The sequence below is a fragment of the Homarus americanus genome, unplaced genomic scaffold, assembly GCF_018991925.1.
Source record: "Homarus americanus isolate GMGI-L3 unplaced genomic scaffold, GMGI_Hamer_2.0 scaffold32871, whole genome shotgun sequence".
Taxonomy (NCBI): Eukaryota; Metazoa; Arthropoda; class Malacostraca; order Decapoda; family Nephropidae; genus Homarus; species Homarus americanus.
Window position 1 is genome coordinate 2016418 of NW_024748870.1, and position 24460 is coordinate 2040877.

The following is a 24460-nucleotide window of genomic DNA, read 5'->3' on the forward strand; positions in this document are numbered from 1 at the left end:
AGTTAACAACTTTACTGGCATACCTCACTGTTTTGTGGGGTACAGTACCAGCCTCTATACAGGAAGGGTTAGGTTAGTAGCTGGACCTGACAATGATCAACTTTGGGGCTACACGTCACCAAGAAGAATTAACAAAATCGAGGAACCTTAATGTACTGTACCGTATTCAGCTCTGGTAACACTAGACAAGATGATGTAGCTTAGTTAAAACTTTGATCATAGATTATCTTTCAATAGAATAATTACATTTATACCTCTCACTCAAATGAACATTTATTTACCACCACGATAAAAATATTCACTATGTAAAAATACGATTTATGAAATTTAGAATACAGTTAACCCTCACTTTACGCGGTTAATGTAACCCGGAGGGTCCCGCGTAAAGTGAGAAACGCGTAAAGTGAATAACATAACATATGGGATTAATTGAAATGGAGTCCGGGCCGATCCCCAAACTCCACTTTTTGACGACACACAACTATGTTGTAGTAAAAATATTATCTTAACTTTATGATGGTATGCACACACAATTAATAATTAAGAGAAATATCAATAATATTAGGTTTTTTAACACTTACATTAGTAGAAAAAATGGCTGGGCACACGGGGATGGGCGGTTGGTTCCGAGGCAGAGGGCAGATTATTGGCCCTCACCTGTGTCACTTGTATCAATTGTATCACTATCCACCACAGAGGCTTGCAGGGCCTCTTTGTCAAACTCCCCAAAGTCCATATAAGTCCATATCCTCACCATAATTATCACTATCACTGACTTGGGCCGGCTGTGGTGGGTGGCGGGGAAGAACTGGTAATGTTTTGATGACTGGGCGACCTTGTGCGCACCATGTTCGCGCCGCTTACACAACATGGCGGATGGCGGGAGGTTTGGATCCAAAAATGGCGCGGCTCGCCAGCCGCTCTCCGCGTAAACGGGTACACGCACCGCGGAATGTGAGCATCCTGGGTTCCGGCAGGGCACCGCGTAAACGTGGAAACGCGGAATGTGGGACCGCGTAAAGTGAGGGTTGACTGTACATTAGTAATACGTTAAGCAGCATCTTATAGACGTAAAACACCAAGTTGTCTCTGATGTCAAGATAGCTCAGAGAAGAAATATTTGAGCAATGCCGTCTAAACTCATCAATAATAAGTCACAAAATTTCTATACCAACAGCACAGATGAGAGTGATCCATATATAAAAAGGTGTAGCAGAGAGACTTGATGATAGTACCACTGGACGTTGGAAAAGGTGAAGGTAATTTCATGATTAGCATTACAAACTTTAATCAAATTGCTTATATAGTTCCCTAAAATAGCCTCTTCGTAGACCATTACAAAAATATGAGTTATCTAAGCTTTACCTCATCCAAACAGTACAAACACTAGATCACACACATTGGTCTTATTATGTCCCCTGAGCAAGTCATGTTATAACACAAAAAATAAAACAAACTCTGAGACCCAATTAATGCAAGTTACCTGCACTCCAGAAAATATCTCTACGATTTTGTGTCAGACGATATGACATAATGGATAAAGAAAGATTTTGACAACCCAACCGAGACAAAGCGAGTCACTGTGTTCATTTTGAAGCTCATCGGACCCCTCCGTAAAGGTACTTTTTGGAGTTTGTGTACATTAATTTAACAAGAGGTCTAATTTCCTCATCTGGTTCGGGATCACGAGGGTAAAGTTCAGCCCTGATGCGTCTTTTGGCCGACTGTAATCTTAAATCAACGTATAAATTTTTTACTATATCATTAGTCTGGGTGAATTGAGTTTGTTTATAAGGCTTTGCAACTTCTACCTTCGTCTTTATCTCTACTCAGGAATGGTTGTTGATGGAGACAATATCAAAAATATTTCAAGATATAAATTCTGACTCCATAGTTACATATAATTCGACATAGTGGACAATAAATTAGTGACAAATTCTTGAATTTCTGATATTGTACTGTATTCAGAAATGAAGGAATGAGCAAGTTCTTCAATATATTTTCACTTAACAATGTGAAAGTAGTACAATGCAGAGTGGGAATGGAAGATGCTGTACTAATTCCACTATATACAGACCATGTCACTCAACATATACAAACAAAAGCATAAACATAAATACTAAACATCTGAAAATAAAAACGAATATACAAATAGAACCTCAGATCCAAATATTTAAACCTCATTTGGCACAAGTACAATATAATGAATGTACATTGTATTATATATATATATATATATATATATATATATATATATATATATATATATATATATATATATATATATATATATATATATATATATATATATATATATATATATATATATATATATATATATGAGTTCGTACAAGTTTTATTACCCGCAAGAAACTATTGGTACTTGTACAGAGGCATTTTTTTTATTTGATAAACCTAAATGATCATTATATTTTAGGACATGCAATAAATAGGAACTTAAATAACAGTAGCAGTAAAGACTGATCATATCATTGCAAGGAACTTTTAATCCTATTGATTTTTAGGATCCTGTTTATTGCTTAACCTCATAAATACTACACTGTACACTGTAGTAAATAACAGACCCATGAGCCCTTAGGATGAATCTGTGTCTCATTGACTGGGAGTCCCGAGTGTAGCCAACTGGGCAATGGAACTCGAGAGACATGCATAATACAGTGAAGTTATTAGTAATTTCTGATCACAGATTATAGTTAAAAATATCATCAAAGGTCCTTATAATCAGGATGAAGACTGAACATGAGACAAACCTCACACAAGACAATGAAGACCTTTTGTACGATATAAACCTTTAAATTTCCCAGTACGAGTTATAATAGTAGTAAATGAATGACACAGAAACAGACCTAAAAGTACGTATAACTCTACACCTGATATACACCGTAATACCCATTAAAAATAACTTCTAAATACACTCATACAGTAGAGTCAGTTCATATTTTATGGAGATTTTTCCCGTGCTTGGAATTATAGCCATCTACTGTACGTATTTCTTGTCAGTTCGTAATGTCAAGTAAACTCTATATACAGTTAAATAGACTTGTATGACACTCAAATACAAATTAAATCAGTAAGGGCCTTCCAGTACAATATAGCTTATGAAGTAGGTAGTTAAGTCCACAACACAACGGGAATGAATGTTAAATCTCTAGCAGGCACAAGCTCTTTACCTATTATGTATGTGCACTATTATAATTTTCACAAGTAATTTTCTAAATATGTTGCAGTGTTGATGGTGTGCAATATTTTGTCTGCCAAGATACACTACTTTCAAGACTATTAAGGAATGATCAAAATAGATAAAGGCCAAATCTTGACTACTGACAAGGCCTGTGAGACTAGATATAAAAGTAATGTTACATTGTATCTAATTTCTCTGCAGAGTGGCTGCAGGTCAAAAAAAATTCCACTAAACTCCATCAAATTCTTGTGAATAAGCATTAAACCTTACAAGAAATTGTTTTAATGCACTTTTGATATGTCTTTAGAATCACCTCATGTTTTAGTGACACCTTGATGTTTGTTTTACATTATTCCACGAACATTCATGCATGTTTAATTACTGTTAGACATGAGAATGCTTCATGGTAAAGTACTGTACTTACAGTACAGGATAAAAGTACAGTACATACAAAACCCAAATAAAAAATAATCCAATTGTCCATACTATCACTCTAACGCATTTCACTGAATATCTACAGATTTTCAGGTACATACTCTTATTTTCTAAGGCACTAAGTTAATGTTTACTGAACAAAAATGTACCGTACATGGTTCTAGTACATAAGAGGCGTACAGTACAGTATGAGAATGAACCATAACTTTAGTATATAATTATTAAACAATACCATGACTAACTTACATAAACTGATTGGTCTCACGTCAATCCATAAGTTTTCATGTTGATTTATACTTTACCATTGTCACTTTTTAGAATGACGACCCATCATCCTCTCCGTATGATAGTTTGATATGTTGAAATAATTGAACAGATGATTAATGTTTACGATTTTTCTAGTTTATTCTCCCTCACCATGAACCGTGGGTAAAGGCAAACAACTAGAAGACATTTATGTTAAAAAAAATTCTAAATACGTAACAATTTGTTCCAATTTGCAGAAGCTTTCACCAGAAATTTTAAATATGAAAACCACTTTAAATATTCAGAATCATCGTGACAACAAATATGGAGTGGAGTACAGTACAGTACCATTATTAATTCTATCGCCCAATGGTTAGTCAACGAGTAAATGATTTCCTTGGCTCTTGTAAGCAACGCTCGTGCTTTTCGCTTTCAAGATCATGGGCGTTACTATAATATGGTACAGTACATGGAAAATAAAAATAATTATTATTGTTAAAATATGACATTATTAATATGTTATTTAATTAATACACCAAACCATTCTTTAAATATTGGATGTCAGAAACAACATTGGTTAAAACAATGTTTAAAGTTGAACTAATACTTTTCCCTTCCCCTAACAGTATTTTTAATATACTGTACAGTATATATAAAATAGTCTCAACAAAAGAAATAGATCAGGGTATACAGTAAAGGTAACTCCTGTGTGGTTTACCCTTATTGTGTAACATTAAGATCCATGCATAGACATATTGGCTGAGTAAAATAAACATCAAAATCAATATTCACATGACACGTGCTCGATAAAATTTGAAATTTTAATAAAAACAAGTAATGAGAGGATTATTACTAGGTACAGGGTGCTGTGTCAGTCTATCTGTCTGTTGCAGAAAAAAAGCAGTAACATGGGATGGACAAAACATCTCTAAATGTAATAACAACCAGAGAAACATGAAAGGAAAACACACACGAAATAATGGTTACATTTCTTCATCATAATTACAATAAACTTTGATTTCCTCTCATTTCTACACTATTTCTCCTTTGTGATACAGTTTTCACCTCTACCACCCAGGCAATCACTGTGGCCCTCTCGGTTCTGGACCTCCTCACACCCTGTACTCTGGTAGTAGTCACGTGTCTGAATGGTAGGACTTGTACGTATGGGATCTTCGTTTGTGTCCCAGGGTGCAGAATAGCAACATTGAGGCTATCATCCCAAACAGCTGCAAAGGAAAGTAGACAGGTCAAGGATAGAATCAATATATTTTGAAATTTTCTTTAAAGTTTACCTCCAGTTAGTGATTTTTGAGTCAAAGTGTACCACCAGTTAGTGATTCTTCATGTCAAATAATGTGTGACCTTGCATAACTTACCTGTACAAATGCAAAGATCAAGCCAATTACTCCTACCAGGTGAAGTCGCTCAATGAACCACATCTTCACCTGCATGTAACACCCAGCATGATACCAGTGATCTTTTTCTTCAGTCTTCCCACAATCTGTTAAAAGTAAATAAAATATACTTCTGGTGGATTTTTTTTTATTTATTTATTTTTTTTATTCTAAGAGTATAACACTGTATCCAGGATTGTTTGAAAATTTATTAGATTTATGAAGGATTTAATTTTTATGAATTCTAAATGTTAAAAATATTGGTAAAGTAAAGTGCACTCACACACACACAAACACACTACATATGAATATAAAACTGGGAGTTATATGGTATTACGGTCACAATTTCACAGAGGCCAAACAAAATCTATACAATAATACGAACCTGGATCATCGACGTACTTGGCAATGCAACAGGCATGTGGCACCCATTCTTCTTGTGGCCAGATGGCAATTTTGTACCAATCACTAGGCCCCTCCACCCCACAACACTAGAAAAATTGTAAACCATTTCAAAAGCAATATCCTGTTGTATATTTAATAGTGATAATAAATCTTAAATCAGTAAAAGTAAAAAAGTAAAGTAATATGCTGCACAGTATACTACAATTAGTGTACAGTATATGAAAAAGTTCAAAATACATTACTATACTGTACTGTAATAAGAACAGCTTCGGGTGATGTATTTCTATACTGTACTGTATTTCCTACTCGGTATTACAAATGAAAATAAGTACAATATGGATGAAATTTTTAGATAGAAAATAAGTACAGTATACAGGTATCTCCTGATTTACGATCTCTCTATCTACGATATTCCGCTTTAGCGATGGTGATGTATTAAAACCACCCCCCTATTTATATTGTAAATAATTCGTGTGAGCGATGTTCATCGTCCAGTCAACACGGAATATGAGGTGTATCTCTCGGTCCACTTGTCAGCTGCGACCACCTGGTGCACTACAGTACCAAGCTTTGTTCCATGGTGATTGCATATCGCCGTAATTGTGTTACTTATAATCATTTTTTCTACCTTACAGTGAGAGGACATCACTAACATTACCATTGTACTCTGTTATGGTGACTGTGAAGTGATTTTTGTTACATTTTTTGTGTTGTAATGTGCTTTGCCTCTGTTGTTGTGAACATGATTTGAGCAGTGTCGGTCGCTATCATTTTTACGTTATCATCGTTCGCTCTGTTTTTGTAACAAGTGGTTTGGCTGTTTTTGTGACTGTGAAGTGAGCAGCGTAACTTTGAAAATGTCTGGGAAGACCGAGGCATCCAGGAAAACTGTGTCTCTGGAGGTGAAGAGTGATATTGTAAAGTGACATGAGACTTCCGAGAGACTGTGTGGAAGTCAGAGTGACGTCTCCATTCCACCTTCAAGAGTTCCCTTAGCCTCGAAGGGGATATGTATTGATGACCAGAGTTGTTTCTTATGATGTGGTGACTGTTACTTAATTCAGATGTCGATATAGTATTAGTGTAGGATTTTATTTTTATTTTATGTTTTTTTTGGTGATACTTGTGAGTGTTGGCCTGGCTTGGAACGTACATCATTGAAACCCATATTATAATGATCCTGATTTATGATATTTCAACATGCGATGGGTTTTTCAGGAACATAATCCCATCGTAAATAGGAGGATACCTTTACTCGTACTATACAATATATTAGGCAGGTAGGATTACAGAATACATTTTCTTACAAGTATGATCAGTCTACATGTATAGTTCTGAAATATTCTAATAAAATATTTCTTTAGTTCATGTAATGTTACAATACGGTATACAGTACAGTACAGTATATAACATAAAGATCCTAACTGAAAACTTTATGCATTTATTCTTAATTTTCTTCTCATTATAAAATATATTTTCATGATACAATTCATTTTGAGTACAGTACTGTACTGTACTATAATGCGACTAAATGATAAAACTAAATATAACTTAAAAACATTTCAAAACTGAAAATATGTTTAATATCAAATCCAGCTAAAGATTTCATAAAATTTTGGGGATTATTTCTTTACAAAACATTTTACTAAAACTGTGTAGTGTACAGTTGACCATACAGTACAGGGTACCTGTATTTTGCCCAATTTTTTAAAACTACAGTACAGTGCAACCTCGAAAATTCGAATTAAATGGGCCCATGAAGTGTTCGAATTGTAGATGTATGGAAGCGCCAGAGCAAAGTGTTGTATCAAAACGTGCTGCAAAAATTATTTACATATCTAAAACTGTCAATAAGCAATAGGTATAATAAATTAAAAGTATTACTGTATTTATATTCAACAACATTTATTCTAATATATTTAGAACATTATAGCTACAGTGGTCTCCATGTAATCCTGCCAGTCTCCAAATACTGTACTGTGCAACACTCCGTCTCCATCCACCTTCACTGTACTGGATACAATGCGTGACCTAGCATGATCTTGGGACCCGGATGCGCTTGTTGTGCTCATCATTATGATTGCATTTGAAAGCTTGAATTATTATGGCGATATTTTCAAATTCTAAACTTAAAATTTTGGCACTTATTTTTAATCATATGCTATTCGAATTTTCGATGTATCCGAATTTTTGAGGTTTCACTGTACAGTATAGTCTGGATTTAAGCGGTTTTTGTTTACGCGTTTGGTCATTTACGCGGTGCCTTGCCAGAATGAAATGTTTTATTTACGTGGTAAATTTGGTCATTTACACGGCGAGGTCCAGGCGCTCCACGCCATTTTTTACTCACACGGTCCATTCTTGACCATACGCGGGAAGCAGCGCGGTGAGGGGTGCGCATTAGGCTGCTCTTACGTTATCGCTGACGTCATATAACGTATCAGACTGTGATTGGGCCACGCATCCTTACCACCCACGCATTCCCTCCGCCGCTAGCTGTGATTGGTCTAATGTAACATGACGTGCCCTGCCACCAGAGGGTACAAGTCGCTGACCTAGCCGGGCCAGTCTCATTGTTCTCAGTTCACGTATACAGTTCTCTCTTGTGCCCGCTATTCCTCTCACAATGGCTTCCGCTGGACCCCCACCACCCGAGAAAAACCTTGAATTACCTGGACCAAGCCATGATTGTGTGAAGGAAATCATCGAGTTGGGGGAGAAAATTAAGCTCATCCTTGACAACAACACAGACAAGCATTGGTATGAAGTGTCTAATAACCATCTGACGGAAGTTATGGAGCCGTATATCCAGATCTATCTCGACAACATCAATGCTAGTCGTCAACGTAGTATTAAGGACTTCTTCGCCCGCAACCCACCACAACCACAGCCAGCCCAAGTCAATGATAGTGATAGTGACAGTGAGGATATGGACTTTGAGGGGTTTGTCTGGGAGGCCCTGCAAACCTCTGCGAGTAGTGAAAGTGATTCACCGGAGGGCAACTAATCTGCCCTCTGCCTCGGAACCAGCCGCCATCCACGTGTGCCGACCCATCTTTTCTACTAACGTAAGTGTTAAAAAACCTAATATTATTGATATTTCTCTTAAATATTAATTGTGTGTGCATACCATCATAAAATTAAGATGTTATTTTTACTACAACGTACGTATTGTGTCGGAAAAAGTGGAGTTTGGGGGGTCGGCCCAGTCTCTATTTCAATTAATCCCATATGTTCTGTTATTTCGTTTACGCGTTTCTTGTATTACGCGGACCTCCACGGGTTCAATTGACCGCATAAATGCAGACTATACTGTATAGTAATTTGTGTATGTTAAGCTTAAACAATGGATTTGCTCACTAAGCAAAAAAAATAATAAATAAAAAAATATTAACAATAATGACCTCAAAGAATTGTGGATACGTATAACAAAACTTCAAGAAAGCAAAATTTCACATTTTGGGTTTTTCCCAATAGTCAGAATACATTACAAAACCGTCCAGAATGCATTGTGGTTGTTGAGAAAACCCCAGATGTGAAATTTTGTTTTCTGGTAATTTTGTTACATACAGTACTGTACACAATACCTTGTACTTTGTGATTGTTTTCTCCACTCAGTGAGCGAATTTGTTATTAGATCCTAATACATTCATACTGTACTGTATTATCTTCATATTTGACATTAAAATTTAATTGATTGGCATAGATATATACAGTACAAATTTGATGTTCCATACAGTAAATAAGTTTATTACATACATGGAATTGACTCTGAAGGTGATTCCAAGTAATGGCTACAGCATTCTCTGCAGATTCATTGAAAGATCGTCGGATACCGGCCTGCAGTTCACCAACCAAAGTAGCGGACACTTCTCCACGAAAAGCAAAAGCGAGTGTGCCAGCGACTAGTTGTAGTGTAAAAACTACAACAACCAGACTAAAATACTGAAAAATAATAATAATAATGACAAATCATGAATTACTTAATACAGAGTAATGTACTGTACAATACAGCATAATGATAATCCAATCATTTATCCTACACAAGACTATTGCATATAATGTATTCCTATGAACTGCCCAAAAAAGTGAAATTTGGTTCCATGGACATGACTGCCCATTAGGGACGGTGTGGCTACGGCACACTGTATACTGAGCCTTTGGTATACAAGGAGGCAGCATGGCCGGTACTGCACTTCACTTCCCAAAGCTACCCATTTACAGCTGGGTGAACTGGGAGTGCCCCGGGATCAAACCACCATCCCATGGAACAGAAGGCGAGTGTTTTATCCACTTGATCACAGCACTGTATTAAAAATAGTACTATACTGGACAATCCTAAGGCTACACGTCTCTATATAAACGTCCAAGAAGCTCACTGTTATCAGCAAACATCGGCTCTGGAACCATGAACCACAGCAGCCACAGAAAGCGAGGACGAAGGTAATAATGCCGGCAGCGAGACACAAGGAATCAGCAGAGATGGCGGAGTACTGATGCAGAAGAGAGGCGTAGCCACCGTACGCTAACCGAAGCCATATACCTGCACCGAGCATTGAGCAGCCAACAATCTGTAAACATATACATTACGTTAATAGGGAGATAAATAACCATACCCCATGATGAGATAAATGTGAAGTATAAACTATTAGATTAAAAATTATCCTGGTACCTCTCATTTGTATTACAGATGGTTGATATTTTCACTTCAATAACAAAACAGAACTACAAGCATCATTTTTTTTGGGGGTGATTTTTCAGAGCAGAGGAATAAACTTAAAAGTGAATTTACGATGGAGGAGTAAGTGTGTTCTCTTTAACCTTCCTAACACTCTCCCTGACCATGTAAACTGATCAAAATATAACTGTCATAACAAAAGAGAGGGAGGAGGGTGGGAGGAAGGGTGGAATAAAGAAGAGAAAGAGTAACAAGGGGAAGGAGGTAAGGAGGGGAAGGGTGAAATAAAGAGGAGAAGAAGTGGCATGGGAGAGAGAGAGAGAATACATACTCGAAATATTTGAAATGTTTGGACACAACAGGTGAAGCTAAACACGAGTAGGTCCACAAGTCCCAGTGTTATGAAGCGGATAAGTTTACGAGCAGACGTACTAAAGATAACAGAAAGAGTTGTACATGTGATGAGTTTGTCAGAGGTGCTGAGGTTAATAAAGGAAACATTAAGGCAGTGTTTACAGAAGGTGGAGCTTTGAGATCTTGAGATGGGGATTGGGGAGGGGAGGGTCATTTAGAGTACGAGAGCCCTTAAACCACTTGCAACAAAGGCTTCCATAATGTTTAAACAACTTCAGGAATTTAGTTAGTCATTATCATAGAAGAAGTGTTGTGGAAAGGGACGCGTGGTGGTTGTGAGAGGGACAGTAAAAGAAAGAGGCGGAGGAGGAAAACAACAGGAATAGCATGTCATGGAGAGGGCGTGAGGTCGAGTGGTTTGTTGTGCTGCTGGCCGCTCATGTCATACCATCTACACGTGCCACAGCTTCTCTTGTCACACCATCTCCACCTGCCACATCTTCTATCACCATCTCCACCTACCACCCCCTCTTGTCACACCATCTCCACCTACCACCCTCTCGTCACACCATCTCCACCTACCACCCTCTCTTGTCACACCATCTCCACCTGCCACCCCCTCTTGTCACACCATCTCCACCTGCACCTTTGTCCACCATCTCCACCTCCACCTCTCTTGTCACACCATCTCACACTGCCACTTGTCCACACCATCTCCACCTGCCACACCTTCTATCACACCATCTCCACCTACCACCTCTCTTGCCATCTCCTACCACCCCTCTCTTGTCACACCATCTCCACCTGCCACACCTTCTATCACACCATCTCCTACCCTCTCTTGTCCACACCATCTCCCTACCACACCCTCTCTTGTCACCATCTCCACCTGCCACACCTTCTATCACACCATCTCCACCTGCCACCCCCTCTTGTCACACCATCTCCACCTGCCACACCTCGTCTGTTTATTTACTACACACTAAACACCTTCCCCATCTCACTTTTCCTTCTCTTGGCCATTTATGGAGTGGTAAACTGAACGAGACTTATTCAAGGTCAAGCTAATTTGAATTAATTTTAATCCTCGTTTGTTGATGTTGTACTTGTGAACTGTGTCCTGTGCTAAATTGCTTCACTCACCCACATGAAAGTATTGAGGACGCAGAGAGTGTGTCTGACGCAGGTGTAGCCCGTACGCCCGGCCATCCTGTAATAAATATAGAGGAGATAATTGTAAACATCCCAGGGTGAGGGTACATCAGCACACCTTTCCTCTTGTTGTGTGTGTGTGTGTGTTGTGTGTGTGTGTGTGTTGTGTGTGTTGTGTGTGTGTGTGTGTGTGTGTGTGTGTGTGTGTGTGTGTGTGTGTGTGTGTGTGTGTGTGTGTGTGTGTGTGTGTGTGTGTGTGTGTGTGTGTGTGTGTGTGTGTGTGTGTGTGTGTGTGGTGTGTGTGTGGCGTGTGTGTGTGTGTGTGTGTGTGTGTTGTGTGTGTGTGTGTGTGGTGTGTGTTGTGTTGTGTGTGTGGTGTGTGTGTGTGTGTGTGTGTGTGTGTGTGTGTGTGTGTGTGTGTGTGTGGTGTGTGTGTGTGGCGTGTTGGTGTGTGTGTGGTGTGTGTGTGTGTGTGTGTGTGTGTGTGTGTGTGTGGGTGTGTGTGTGTGTGTTGTGTGTGTGTGTGTGTGTGTGTGTGTGTGTGTGTGTGTGTGTGTGTGTGTGTGTGTGTGTGTGTGTGTGTGTGTGTGTGTGTGTGTGTGTGTGTGTGTGTGTTGTTTCATTCGTATTTGTACGTGTTTATGAACGACTGTCTGCAAAAAATCATTTACAAGGAACATAGACACATGTTAACACGGTCATTGGTAACAGTCATAAGTAACAGTCCCAAGTAACAGTCCCAAGTAACATTCACAAGTAACAGTCCCAAGTAACAGTCTCAAGTAACAATTCCAGGTAACAGTCACAAGTAACAGTCGCAAGTAATAGTTCCAGGTAACAGTCACAAGTAAGTCACAGGTAACAGTCCCAAGTAACAGTGCCAGGTAACAGTCACAAGTAACAGTCCCAAGTAACAGGCATTAACAAAAATCCCCAGATCTTCTTTAAAGTTTCAGAAGCTACGTCACGTGATTTGAAACATTTACGTCATCGTTCTATCCGGCTTCTCTCTTTATGTGCCACCTTACGTCATCGTTCTATCCGGCTTCTCTCTTTATGTGCCACCTTACGTCATCGTACTATCCGGCTTCTCTCTTTATGTGCCACCTTACGTCTTATTTATATCCGGCTTCTCTCTTTATGTGCCACCTTACGTCTTATTTATATCCGGCTTCTCTTTTATACCATCACTCCGGCTCATAAACAGCCCATCTCCTCGACCCAGGAAGAAGATATCCGTGTAAACAATGTACCTCCTTCGTCGTGCACACCTTGGACTCTTGCCATGTACAGACTCTGGATTCGTTAATTATATTCGAGGATACAATGTGTGTGTGTGTGTGTGTGTGTGTGTGTGTGTGTGTGTGTGTGTGTGTGTACGGCACAAAAGCCTCGCCATATCCTCTCAAGTACCATAGAACAACCTTCGCCCTTCACCGTGAGCCTTGAAGGAGCTGACACGTCCTAGTCCACCTCCTGCGTGGGCGTCCTCCTCTCCTGGAGCAACGCGACGATGGTTAAAGATGGGTAGTGACGCCAGGAGGAGAGGGAAGGAGCAGTAGTGACAGCAGCAGGAGAGGGAAGGAGCAGTAGTGACAGCAGCAGGAGAGGGGAGGAGCAAAAGCTGTCAATTACAAGCGACGAGGAAGAATCAATAAGCAGTAGCAACGAATGATAATGAGGTGAAGCCTAGCGATTAAATTGTTGCTGGACGGACGCTGAGACATGCATTAGCTCTATAAGGCTTAGGCGTAGGGGAGTGTGCAGGACAGACTCGCACAAAAGGCGTGAGGGACGGGCGGCGGTGATACTGTGGGCGCCCTGGGAACATGATAGGATGGACTGAAGGCATGACAACACCTGGGTTCATATACTGGGCATCTGTGGGCACCTCCTGGGTACATGGTGGGGGTGGTGTTAAATCATTTGGGCTAGACAGTAGCATGGCTGGCTCCCTCGGCGTGTGCCTTGTGTTTATTTTTGTGGAGAATGAATGCGCGCTCGTGCTTCCTCCTCCTCCTCCCGTCCACAGTCCTTGTAACCCCACCATACTCTCCTCACCCCACTCTATCTCTCCGTCACCCCCTCTCCTTCCCTCTCCCCCCTCTCTTATAGTTAACATCATCTCTGTCATGTTCCTATACCCATATATAAACAACAATAATATATAAACAAATATATATACAGTATATACTAGTGAGTTAGTCTTCGTCCTGGCCATATATGCGTCTTACCTGTCAACATGTAAGGTTACGTTAGCGTAGTGTAAACATCAGTGTTTACGTATATACAAACAGGTGGATTCTATCTCGACATGGCTCCTCTGGCAGTGACCATAACATAATAAGACCAGGGTGGCTGATCCTCGTCTCCTGCAGTCAGTAATCCTGCAGGAGGTCCCAGGTATCGTGGGTCATCGAGGCTGAGGTGTAACAGAGGTCAATGTGGGTGTTGGGCGAGGGCAACGCTCCTATTGGTTCGTTGTACTTAAAGCAGCGCTGTTATTGGTCTGTTGTATTTAAAGCGGCCCTGTCATTGGTTCGTTAAACTTGAGATGGCGTTGTCAATGGTCAGTTTTAACCTGGTCGAGGATATTAATTTCTTGTTTGTTTCCCTTATGACAGAATTAATATTCCTCAGTTTCAACAAAGGCAGAACTACTGTTATTAATTACACTTGATACAGGACATTTTGTAAGGTTTAGTTAAGCTCAACGTATGTACTGTACAATGATGTGGGCCGTTTATCGTATCTGACGCTATTCTTGTCGGGACTGTCAGTGTAAACAGTGCCATTTGTCAGTCATGATGAAGGACAGAAATTATGCTGATTACTGTAAATATGTTGAGTTGACCGTATAAGGAGACACCACTGCCATTGGTCAAGTGAATGCAAGGTGAAGCTGCTATTGGTCAGCATAGTGCAAGACGAAGCTGCTATTGGGTTATTGGTCAACAGATTGCGAGACTCCGGCTGTTGACGTAATGTTGTGTCAGCCATCAAAACCAAGTACAGGTTTATGACTGTTTGAGCAGAAGTATCGGAGAAAAATCAACTCGTATTACTGTACAGATTTGTCAGATTTCAGATTACGCAAGTAGGGATGGCTGAACGTGGGGGCACTATTTATCTCGTCAAGAGTCGTGTCTTAGCACAGGTAATGAAGTAGAGAGAAGTAGAGAATAATAACATGAATATAAAGTAATGGAAGAGAGGACATTAACTACAGGTAACCCATTGACATAGAGACATACACCTAAATATGGAGGAAAAATACTAATCATCAACCTCATCTTGTTGGGTTACATCACGTTTCATTCAAATCTACTTCAATTTGTTCTAGTTATCGTGTTCATACGATACCGAACTGACACACAGACGAGCTGAGAAGTTTTTCTTACAGTTCCCCCCCAGTTAGAGGCGACGGGGTACAACAACATAGAAAACGGGATTGAAAACAAAAGACGATAATGGCATCACAGAACACGGAACAAGGACACTAAAACAGGATAAAGACGCAGGGTGTTGAAAGGAGAGATGGAGAGGAGTATGAGGAGGGGCAGGGAGAGGAGGGAGAGGGAGAAGAGTGTGTGGAGGGAGGGAGGGAAGGAGTGTTGGTGTAAGTTACGACGACAGACAAAAGTCCTTCAGTCACTTGTCTTTGTTGTGGTGGGCTGGTCCCCGATACCTCTCTGGCCTCAGCTGGACCACCACAACCCCGTGCTCTCTCACCCCAGGAAGGAAGGAAGGAAGGAAGGAAGGAAGGCAGGCGTCTAGTCTACCACAGTCTGAGGGACGGTGACTTAGGGAAGGAAGAACCCAGCTTAAAGGAGGAAAGAAAGTGGTTTACGAGGGAAGAATTCATCTTAAAGAGGGAGTAAGAAGACACTGGTGGGGCTTTATGGGAGGAAAATAGTGGATTGGGGGCTGAAAATGCAGCTTAGAGGGATAATTGGACTTGGAGACAGAGACATCCAATTATAGTGAGGACAATGGAACTCTCGTACTCTCTAGCGACATCAAATCCGGTCACCTACTCCCAAAGCACGCCAATAAATGACTCTTCTCCCTGTAGTCTTAAAATCATCAACCACACACAATATTTTGATAAGTTCGAAGGATAAAAACTACTAACAATACCACAGTAATGTACACCACAGAAGGTTCCTCAACCCGTGACTGTTGGAGCAGTGTTACGCCAGAACCAGTCTAGACGCCACTGGTCTACAGGTGTGGGAGTGTCACCCTCCTGCGTTACCTCACCTGCACCTTCACTACACGAGCGAGCACGCCCTTACACGTACTAACCTTGAACCCCGATGGTCAGAGATCCGTGTGTTAAAGTCCTCACAGCTCAGAGCCTCACGAGCAATGACACAAAGCGCTAACTAAATGTGTCGAATTTGCAGTCACGCTACATTAAGGAGATGAGTTCTGTTATTCCCTGCAGAGGAAAACATTACGTAGACTTGTTTCAGAACCTGTGTTTTGTTTTTCTGCTGTTGCTGTTTTTATTAGTTCAAGTCTGGGTATTTTAATTGTTTTTGCTACTTTTATTCATTAACAGGTTTATTTTATTAGGTTTTTGTTAATGTGTGGTTAGTTTTCTTGTTGTTGTTGGTATTTTCCATCGTTAAACATCAGAGCATCACAGTCAACTTTTCCTAAACGTTCACAGTAATGTTTTTATATAGTCTGACTTCCTGAACTTCCCCGCGTTGTTCACCTCCATTACCCGGAAAAACGTCCCTCGTTCACGACCTTTAACCTTTACTCTTATTTTTGTTTACATGTCGAGTCTTCATTAAATCTGACGCCCACTAACATCGCTCTCAGGTCCTGTCAGGCTCACAAGCCACGTCCGTAGGTCCCTTTACGCCCACAAGCAACGCCCGCGGAGTTCCTTTCACGCCCACAAGTAACGCCCACGGAGGTCCTTTCACGCTCACAAGTCACGCCCGTAGGTCTCCTTACGTCAACAAGTAACGCCCGCGGAGTTCCTTTCACGCCCACAAGTAACGCCCGCGGAGTTCCTTTCACGCCCACAAGTAACGCCCGCGGAGTTCCTTTCACGTCCACAAGTAACGCCCGCGGAGTTCCTTTCACTTACGCAACGCCCGCGAGTTCTTTCACTCCCATTAGCAACGCCCGCGGAGTTCCTTTCACTCCCCACAAGTAACGCCCGCGGAGTTCTTTCACGCTCACAAGTAACGCCTGCGGAGTTCCTTTCACTCCCGCCAAGTAACGCCCGAGTTCCTTTCACGCCCACAAGCAACGCCCGCGGAGTTCCTTTCACGCCCACAAGTAACGCCCGCGGAGTTCCTTTCACGTCCACAAGTAACGCCCGCGGAGTTCCTTTCACTCCCACAAGTAACGCCCACGGAGTTCCTTTCACGTCCACAAGTAACGCCTGCGGAGTCTTTCTTTCACGTCCGGCTAAGTAACGCCCGCGGAGTTCCTTTCACGTCCACAAGTAACGCCCGCGGAGTTCCTTTCACTCCCACAAGTAACGCCTGTAAGTCTCCTTATGCCCGCAAGTAACGCCCTATTGTCTTTTCACGCCCTCAATCAGTGTCGAAGGTTCTCTCACGCCCACAAACAGCCTTATGAGGTCTCCCCTACCTATTACCTACAACAAACACACCGACATGTCATCGACTCGGTCACAGGAGGCAGTCAGGGGCTGGTGGGTGCTGCCGGGAACTGACGGAAGCTGCGACACCTCACTCACTCCTTACCGTATGAGGTAGTCGCCACCACCACCACCACCACCACCCAATTATGGTCTTACACCGTTGATCGCAGCTCCAGTACCGGCAGTCAGTAGCGCCTGGCATTTCCCTCTAACCTGACAGTGAGACGCTTATGTTGACTACAAGCGTTCGGCCGTATCGTTTTGTTATGACGCGGGTATATAAATAAGTTTAGTGGCGCCCTCTCCAAGTACTTGTGGCTGCCATTAACATCATCATAAAGTGGGGGGCAGCAGTACTTGTTGGGTTAGGTTAGGTTAGGTTCGTAGAAAATTTAATTACTTTAAAAGGGGTTAATAATATCTTTAAAGATGGAGTACCGCACACACACACACACACACACACACACACACACACATATATAAATACCAGTTTTTGTGTGTGTGTGTTTTTTTTTTACCTTTTCAAGAAAATTAATGCACGGGAAGATATCAGACACGTGTTGATGTCAAATCCCTTGCCAAAAGACGGAAGATTTATGACTCAGGAGATGTCCGCGTTACTTAAGACTCTGTCCCATGTATACAACAACTTGTTCTCCTGACGACGATATCACCATAACACAGGGAAGCAGAAGAGGGTTAAGTTATCGTACTCAAAACCTCACCTAACCTAACGTAACCTAACCTAACCTAACCCAATACGTTCCTTCCCCCTGCTATATACAGACCGACACACAGCGGTAGTAACACTCCTACAGCACACTATATACCCCCACACCCCTTGACATTGGTGGTTGCGGGGCATAAACAGGAAAACACACCTTGTTATTGTTAAGGTCAAGAGTGATGTCTGTCTGTCAAGCATGAGGGAAAAAAAACGATCAACTTAATTAAATAAAGCGATAGAGCAGAGCAGACTGTAAACAACAAACAAATAATCATGTAAACAAGTAAACACGAAAAAGCAGATGATATATAAGCAGACAATAGTATCAGCAGACAACACTATTGAAACAGATAATATAAATACAAAAATATGCAAGACTGCTGGTTATGTGAAGATTAGCCGTCCCAGCTTAGGTTAGGGTAGGGTAGAGTAGGTTAGGGTTGGGTAGGTTAGGTTAGGGTTGGGTAGGTTAGCGTGTTGAATCTTAAGGTGAAATAAGCTGGGGTGGCTAATTTTCAGGTGATCCCAAACGACAAATAGACAATAAATAGTTTAATGAGACAACGAAATATATAAGAGAGAAAGAGACAAGTAAATTCATCCTTCCATCCCTCTTCTCTTCTCCTTCTCTCCCTCCCTTTCCTTCTCTTTCCCTCCCATCTTCCTCCTCCCTTCAACACCCCCATCTCTCCCTCACCCTCGCCACCCCTTCCACTATCACCACCACCTTACCTTCCCCTTTCCACCATCCATCACCACAACCATCACCACTTTCCACACCCTTCCCCACCACTATCTTCCCCATCACCACCTTCCCTAATTACTCACCACCACCTCAGCATCATCACCCCACTACTCCCCATCCTCCCCACAACCACAGTAAAAACATAAAAAGTAAACTGACCCGCGTCACGCAATGTCGTTCTTGAATTTACAAATATTAGAGGAACGAGGACGGCTTTGTGGTGGTGACGCGGCATGACCAGCCACGGTGTTTACTGCTCTCTCTCTCTCTCTCTTGCCCTGCTTCGCAACACACACGCACACACATTCCTCACCTGTGTAGACAAGGTGTGCTGGAGAGAGAGAGAGAGAGAGAGAGAGAGAGAGAGAGGGAGCAACATCCACTGCCCCATATTCAAGCACATGCAGAAAAGATAGATCACGAAATGATTCTTAAATTGCACTGAGACTTACTCAAAAAGGAATCAGGTTGTTTCATTCTCAAGTTGGGCTTTTGGTATTATATTATATGTAATTTATTGAAAAAAAATGTGTTTACTGAGTGTTTAGGTGTGTGTGTGTGTGTGTGTGTGTGTGTGTGTGTGTGTGTGTGTGTGTGTGTGTGTGTGTGTGTGTGTGGTAATCTCCAACGCACTGATTTTTTAGAGAATTGCCCAAAGTTATGGGAACACACTCTCTCTCCATTACACCGTGGTTAGAAGTGACGTAGTTAAGTAGGATACACGACATTAAACCACATTAAGAGATATGAACCTCGTCACCTGAGCAACATTGGTTAACACTGTATAGGGAGGTGGTCGTTGTGTGGCCCATGTTGACCACACCCCCTAGAACGACAGACAGTGGCTAGTAACAGGTCGTACAGGTCGTCCTCAACCACTACCTCCTCCAGTATTACCAAACATAAACAAAACCTTACTCCTCCTCCTCTTCCTCCCTCTTACGTCATCGCTCTGTTGTATTTTTCCGGGTTATACAAATCAGTTGCTGACTCAAATAGTTTTTGTTTTTCTTTAAATGCGGTTTATATTACTGAGATTGCATACACGTATAAGTGGTGTTGTTTTTAGATTCATACACACTCATACACACACTCATACACACACTCATACACACACACTCATACACACACACTCATACACACACTCATACACACACACACTCATACACACACTCATACACACACACACACACACATACACAACTGAATACGTCATGAATCCGCCTTCCTCCCTCCTACACGAACACAACAGTCCCCGCCATCCGGATTATGAAGGGCGTCACCACGAACCTTGTAAGCAAACCGCATAAAATACTCTTCCTGGTTTATTTACCGCATGCCTCTTCCCTCCTCATCTCCATAAGATTATTATCTTCACTACTGTACAAGTTCACTGTTTACAACACACCCGTCACTGGACTTCAGAAGAAAATTATAATGTTTGAGCTGTATTTATCCTCTCAGACAAACACACACACACACACACTCATACACACACTCATACACACACACACACACGCACACACACCTCACCTTTGCTTCCTGATACCTGTCTAGGATCTCTGTATCTTACTATGATCGATACTTAACCCACAGAAAATCATGAATGAATTGGCATCTCACAGTTCGTCTGGCACCACAAGCAAGAATAAAATTTTACTGGTGATATTTTAATCAGTTTTGTATGTCAGTCTGCTGAATAAAATCATCTTGCATTGACTTCAATAAAATGTTAAAAGCGGCGTCTCGTACTGAAGGGATTCAATAGTATCGTGTAATACTTCTGGGTGTACAATAACTCCCTTCAGTACGATAACTTTAACATCTTAAATACGATATCATCTTACACAAGGGAATAAGTTATCGTATTTTCACAACTTGAACACAAAGTACTCGGGGGATTACAACTACATCCTCAAAGGGGTATACAGGCATTTAATTAATCGTACTCAAGGGGACTCAAGGGTTAATGCATCTCAATCATTGTACTAATTCACGTACTCAAAGAGGTTACCAGCATAGTGAAACAGTGTAATAAATCGCATTCAAGAGTTCGCCTGGCACCGGAGACACAATCATGCCCGGCTGCCTCTACCCTGCCCAAACGTCTGACGTGTGCCTGGTGATACGGACTCGCGTTTTTACGGACTCAAGGCGCGGGCACGTGTAGAGGGAGTAAGAATACACACAACACGTCACTCCGGAGTATTTCTGAAGGCATTAACGTAAATATCTGGCGGTGGGAGTGCGTTGATTTGTGTCTGAAGTGTGTTTATTTCGAGTGTGTGGGGAGGGGGTGGTGCCGAGTATTTGTGTGTGGATGGTAGCGGGCGGGTACTGAATGTGTGTGGGTACTAAGTGTGTGTGTGGGTGCTGAAGGTGTGGGGGGTACTAAGTGTGTGTGGGTATGACCATGTGGGTATTGAGTGTCTGAGTATAGAGTGTGTGTGTGTGTGTGTGTGTGTGTGTGTGTGTGTGTGTGTGTGTGTGTGTGTGGCTCTCGTGTGAGTGATCAGTGCCAAGGTCAACATGAGGGACAATTATTACGGGACACACACACACACACACACACACTAACTTAAACACAAAAAAAAACACACATTGACCTCTAGCAATTTTGTAAACATTATGAAAAGACAAACAAACTAACACTAAATAAACAACAAGAAGCAAAGAATAAAGATGGAAGAAAATAAACAATAAACAAAAATAATGTAAATAAAGAGAAGATAATTTTTAACACTGTGCTTGTTTACACCCAAGAAGGAAGTCAGTGTATCATGAGAACTAACGGAGACACAACCAAGTGTAGTGAGGTGTCGCGGTAACTGTGTAATGAAGACAAGATATTATGCAGAGTCTGTGTAATGAAGACAAGATATTATGCAGAGTCTGTGTAATGAAGACAAGATATTATGCAGAGTCTGTGTAATGAAGACAAGATATCAAGCAGAGTCTGTGTAATGAAGACAAGATATTATGCAGAGTCTGTGTAATGAAGACAAGATATTATGCAGAGTCTGTGTAATGAAGACAAGATATTATGCAGAGTCTGTGTAATGAAGACAAGATATTATGCAGAGTCTGTGTAATGAAGACAAGATATTATGCAGAGTCTGTGTAATGAAGACAAAGATATTATGCAGAGTCTGTGTAATGAAGACAAGATATTACAGAGTCTGTGTAATGAAGACAAGATATTATGCAGAGTCTGTGTAATGAAGACAAGATATTATGCAGAGTCTGTGTAATGAAGACAAGATATTATGCAGAGTCTGTGTAATGAAGACAAGATATTATGCAGAGTCTGTGTAATGAAGACAAGATATTATGCAGAGTCTGTGTAATGAAGACAAGATATCAAGCAGAGTCTGTGTAATGAAGACAAGATATCAGGCGCTAAACAAATTCCACCTAGAAGGCAAGAGAGAAAAAGATAGCAGTTCGTATGATAACACAAATAGAAATACCAGGAAACGGTTCAAGCAGAGTTGTAACAAGGCTAAACGCATTCAGTTAATATGATAGCATCGCGGGCACCCCCTACCCCCTCTCTCTCTCTCTCTCTCTCTCTCTCCCCCATCCCACCCACCCTCTCTTGCAGTAGCCGGGAGGGAATGGTATGGTAGTGTTAGTAAGGGGAAGGGGAGGGAGGGGGGGGGGTGATTGTGGAAGAGGAGGATGGAGGAGGGGAGGTAGTCGTGATGGAGGGAGTGATGGAGGGAAGTGAGGGAGCACCACTCTGTATCAGTATAGTCACCGGGACAGGACATGGCCAAATATACCTTTATTATGTCCCAAGAGGAAATGGACAGTGAGGGGTGTTGACCAGCTGTGTGTGTGTGTGTGTTTTTTTCCTTAGTGACCTACAACACCTTGGCGGTCCTAACCTAAACTAACCTAACCTTAACTATTCCGTTTAAACCTGTACTTAAACCACCGCTTAAACCACCTCTTAAACCACCGCTTAAACCTCTACTTAAACCACCGCTTAAACCACCTCTTAAACCACGTCTTAAACCACCGCTTAAACCTCTACTTAAACCACCTCTTAAACCACGTCTTAAACCACCGCTTAAACCTCTACCTAAACCACTGATCGAATAATCTTGCTCCTCTGGGTAAAACTAACACCATTCTGAGGTAAACCACACTATAAAAATACATGATAAAGATGATAATATGATCCAGACAATGATAAATATGGGAAGAGGGAGAATTACCAAGAGGGTGGGGGAGATGGAGGAGAAAGAGAGGATGAATGAGAGAAGAGATAGCTTGATAAACGTAAGGGAAAGGACGAAAGGGGAAGAACTTTTATCATAGGTGTTGGTGAAGATTTTGAAGACCGAGAAAAATGAAGGAATGGAATGAATGGTGATTGATAAAGATGATAATTAGATAATGAAGTGTGGGAACAGGTAAAGGTGAGAGAAATAACCAGGAAGGAGTTTTTTTTAGGGAGTTGGAGTAGGTTGATGAGAGAGAGAGAGAGAGAGAGAGAGAGAGAGAGAGAGAAAGAGAGAGAGAGTTTTCAAGACCCAGCAGAAACAATTCGTCGAGGGAAAATTTATGGGGTTAGGTTAGGTTAGAAGTGAGAGTGAGGAAGAGAGAGCAAGGATAGAGAGAGAGAGAGAGTGTGTGTGGGTGAGTCGTAAAGTAAGGAGGGAGAGAAGAAGTATAGGTGGAGAGGGAGTGAGAGGGAGGGGTAAGAAAAGGAGAGGGGGGAGAGGGTGAGAGGGAGGGAAGGAGAGGGCGTGAGCGTCTGGCAACCCTCACAGGTGCCTCAGGTGAGCGGGCACTATTGTTTACATCATTACACACTCCCTCTTGGCACTCATTCTCCCAGCCACTCACATTAACCCTTCATACTGTCCCCCACACACACGATCCAGACACTTACCAATTATTGTTTCACTCTCACACAGACCCACACACTCCCTACCGCACTCACAGCCACAGTCCCTACCACACTCACAGCCACACTCCCTACCACACTCACAGCCACACTCTCTACCACACTCACAGCCACACTCCCTACCACACTCACAGCCACACTCACAGCCACACTTCACCACACCACAGCCACACCCATACCACACCCACAGCCACACCCCCACCACACTCAGCCACACTCCCCACACTCCAGCAGCCACACCTCACCACACTCACAGCCACACCTCACCACACCCCACAGCCACCCCCACCACACCCACAGCCACACCCATACCACACTCACAGCCACACTCCCTACCACACTCACAGCCACACTCCCTACCACACTCACAGCCACACTCCCTACCACACTCACAGCCACACTCCATACCACACTCACAGCCACACTCTCTACCACACTCCCTACCACACTTACAGCTCTCATTTCTCAACGTCTGCCTCCTTAAGTAGCGTCAACAAATATTTTATCACAACATAATGAGGGTGGGCGGCAGGGTGGGCGGCAGGGTGGGCAGCAAGGTGGGCGGC

At 41.8% G+C, this 24460-nt stretch overlaps 1 protein-coding gene across 4 annotated transcripts in view; it reads right to left on the minus strand.

Annotated features, from left to right (window-relative positions):
- Positions 1-1271: 1271 nt before the first annotated feature.
- The window catches only part of LOC121853148 (tetraspanin-9-like), a 48817-nt gene continuing 25628 nt past the window's right edge, over positions 1272-24460 (minus strand). For all 4 annotated transcript variants that reach the window (XM_042347093.1, XM_042347091.1, XM_042347092.1 and 1 more), the window contains 6 exons: positions 11861-11927; positions 10065-10256; positions 9445-9630; positions 5666-5771; positions 5263-5387; positions 1272-5112 (listed from right to left, as the gene is read on the minus strand). In XM_042347093.1, the coding sequence (XP_042203027.1) occupies positions 5020-5112; positions 5263-5387; positions 5666-5771; positions 9445-9630; positions 10065-10256; positions 11861-11926 (768 nt within the window). In that variant the 5' untranslated portion in view covers position 11927 and the 3' untranslated portion in view covers positions 1272-5019. The remainder of the gene's footprint in view (positions 5113-5262; positions 5388-5665; positions 5772-9444; positions 9631-10064; positions 10257-11860; positions 11928-24460) is intronic.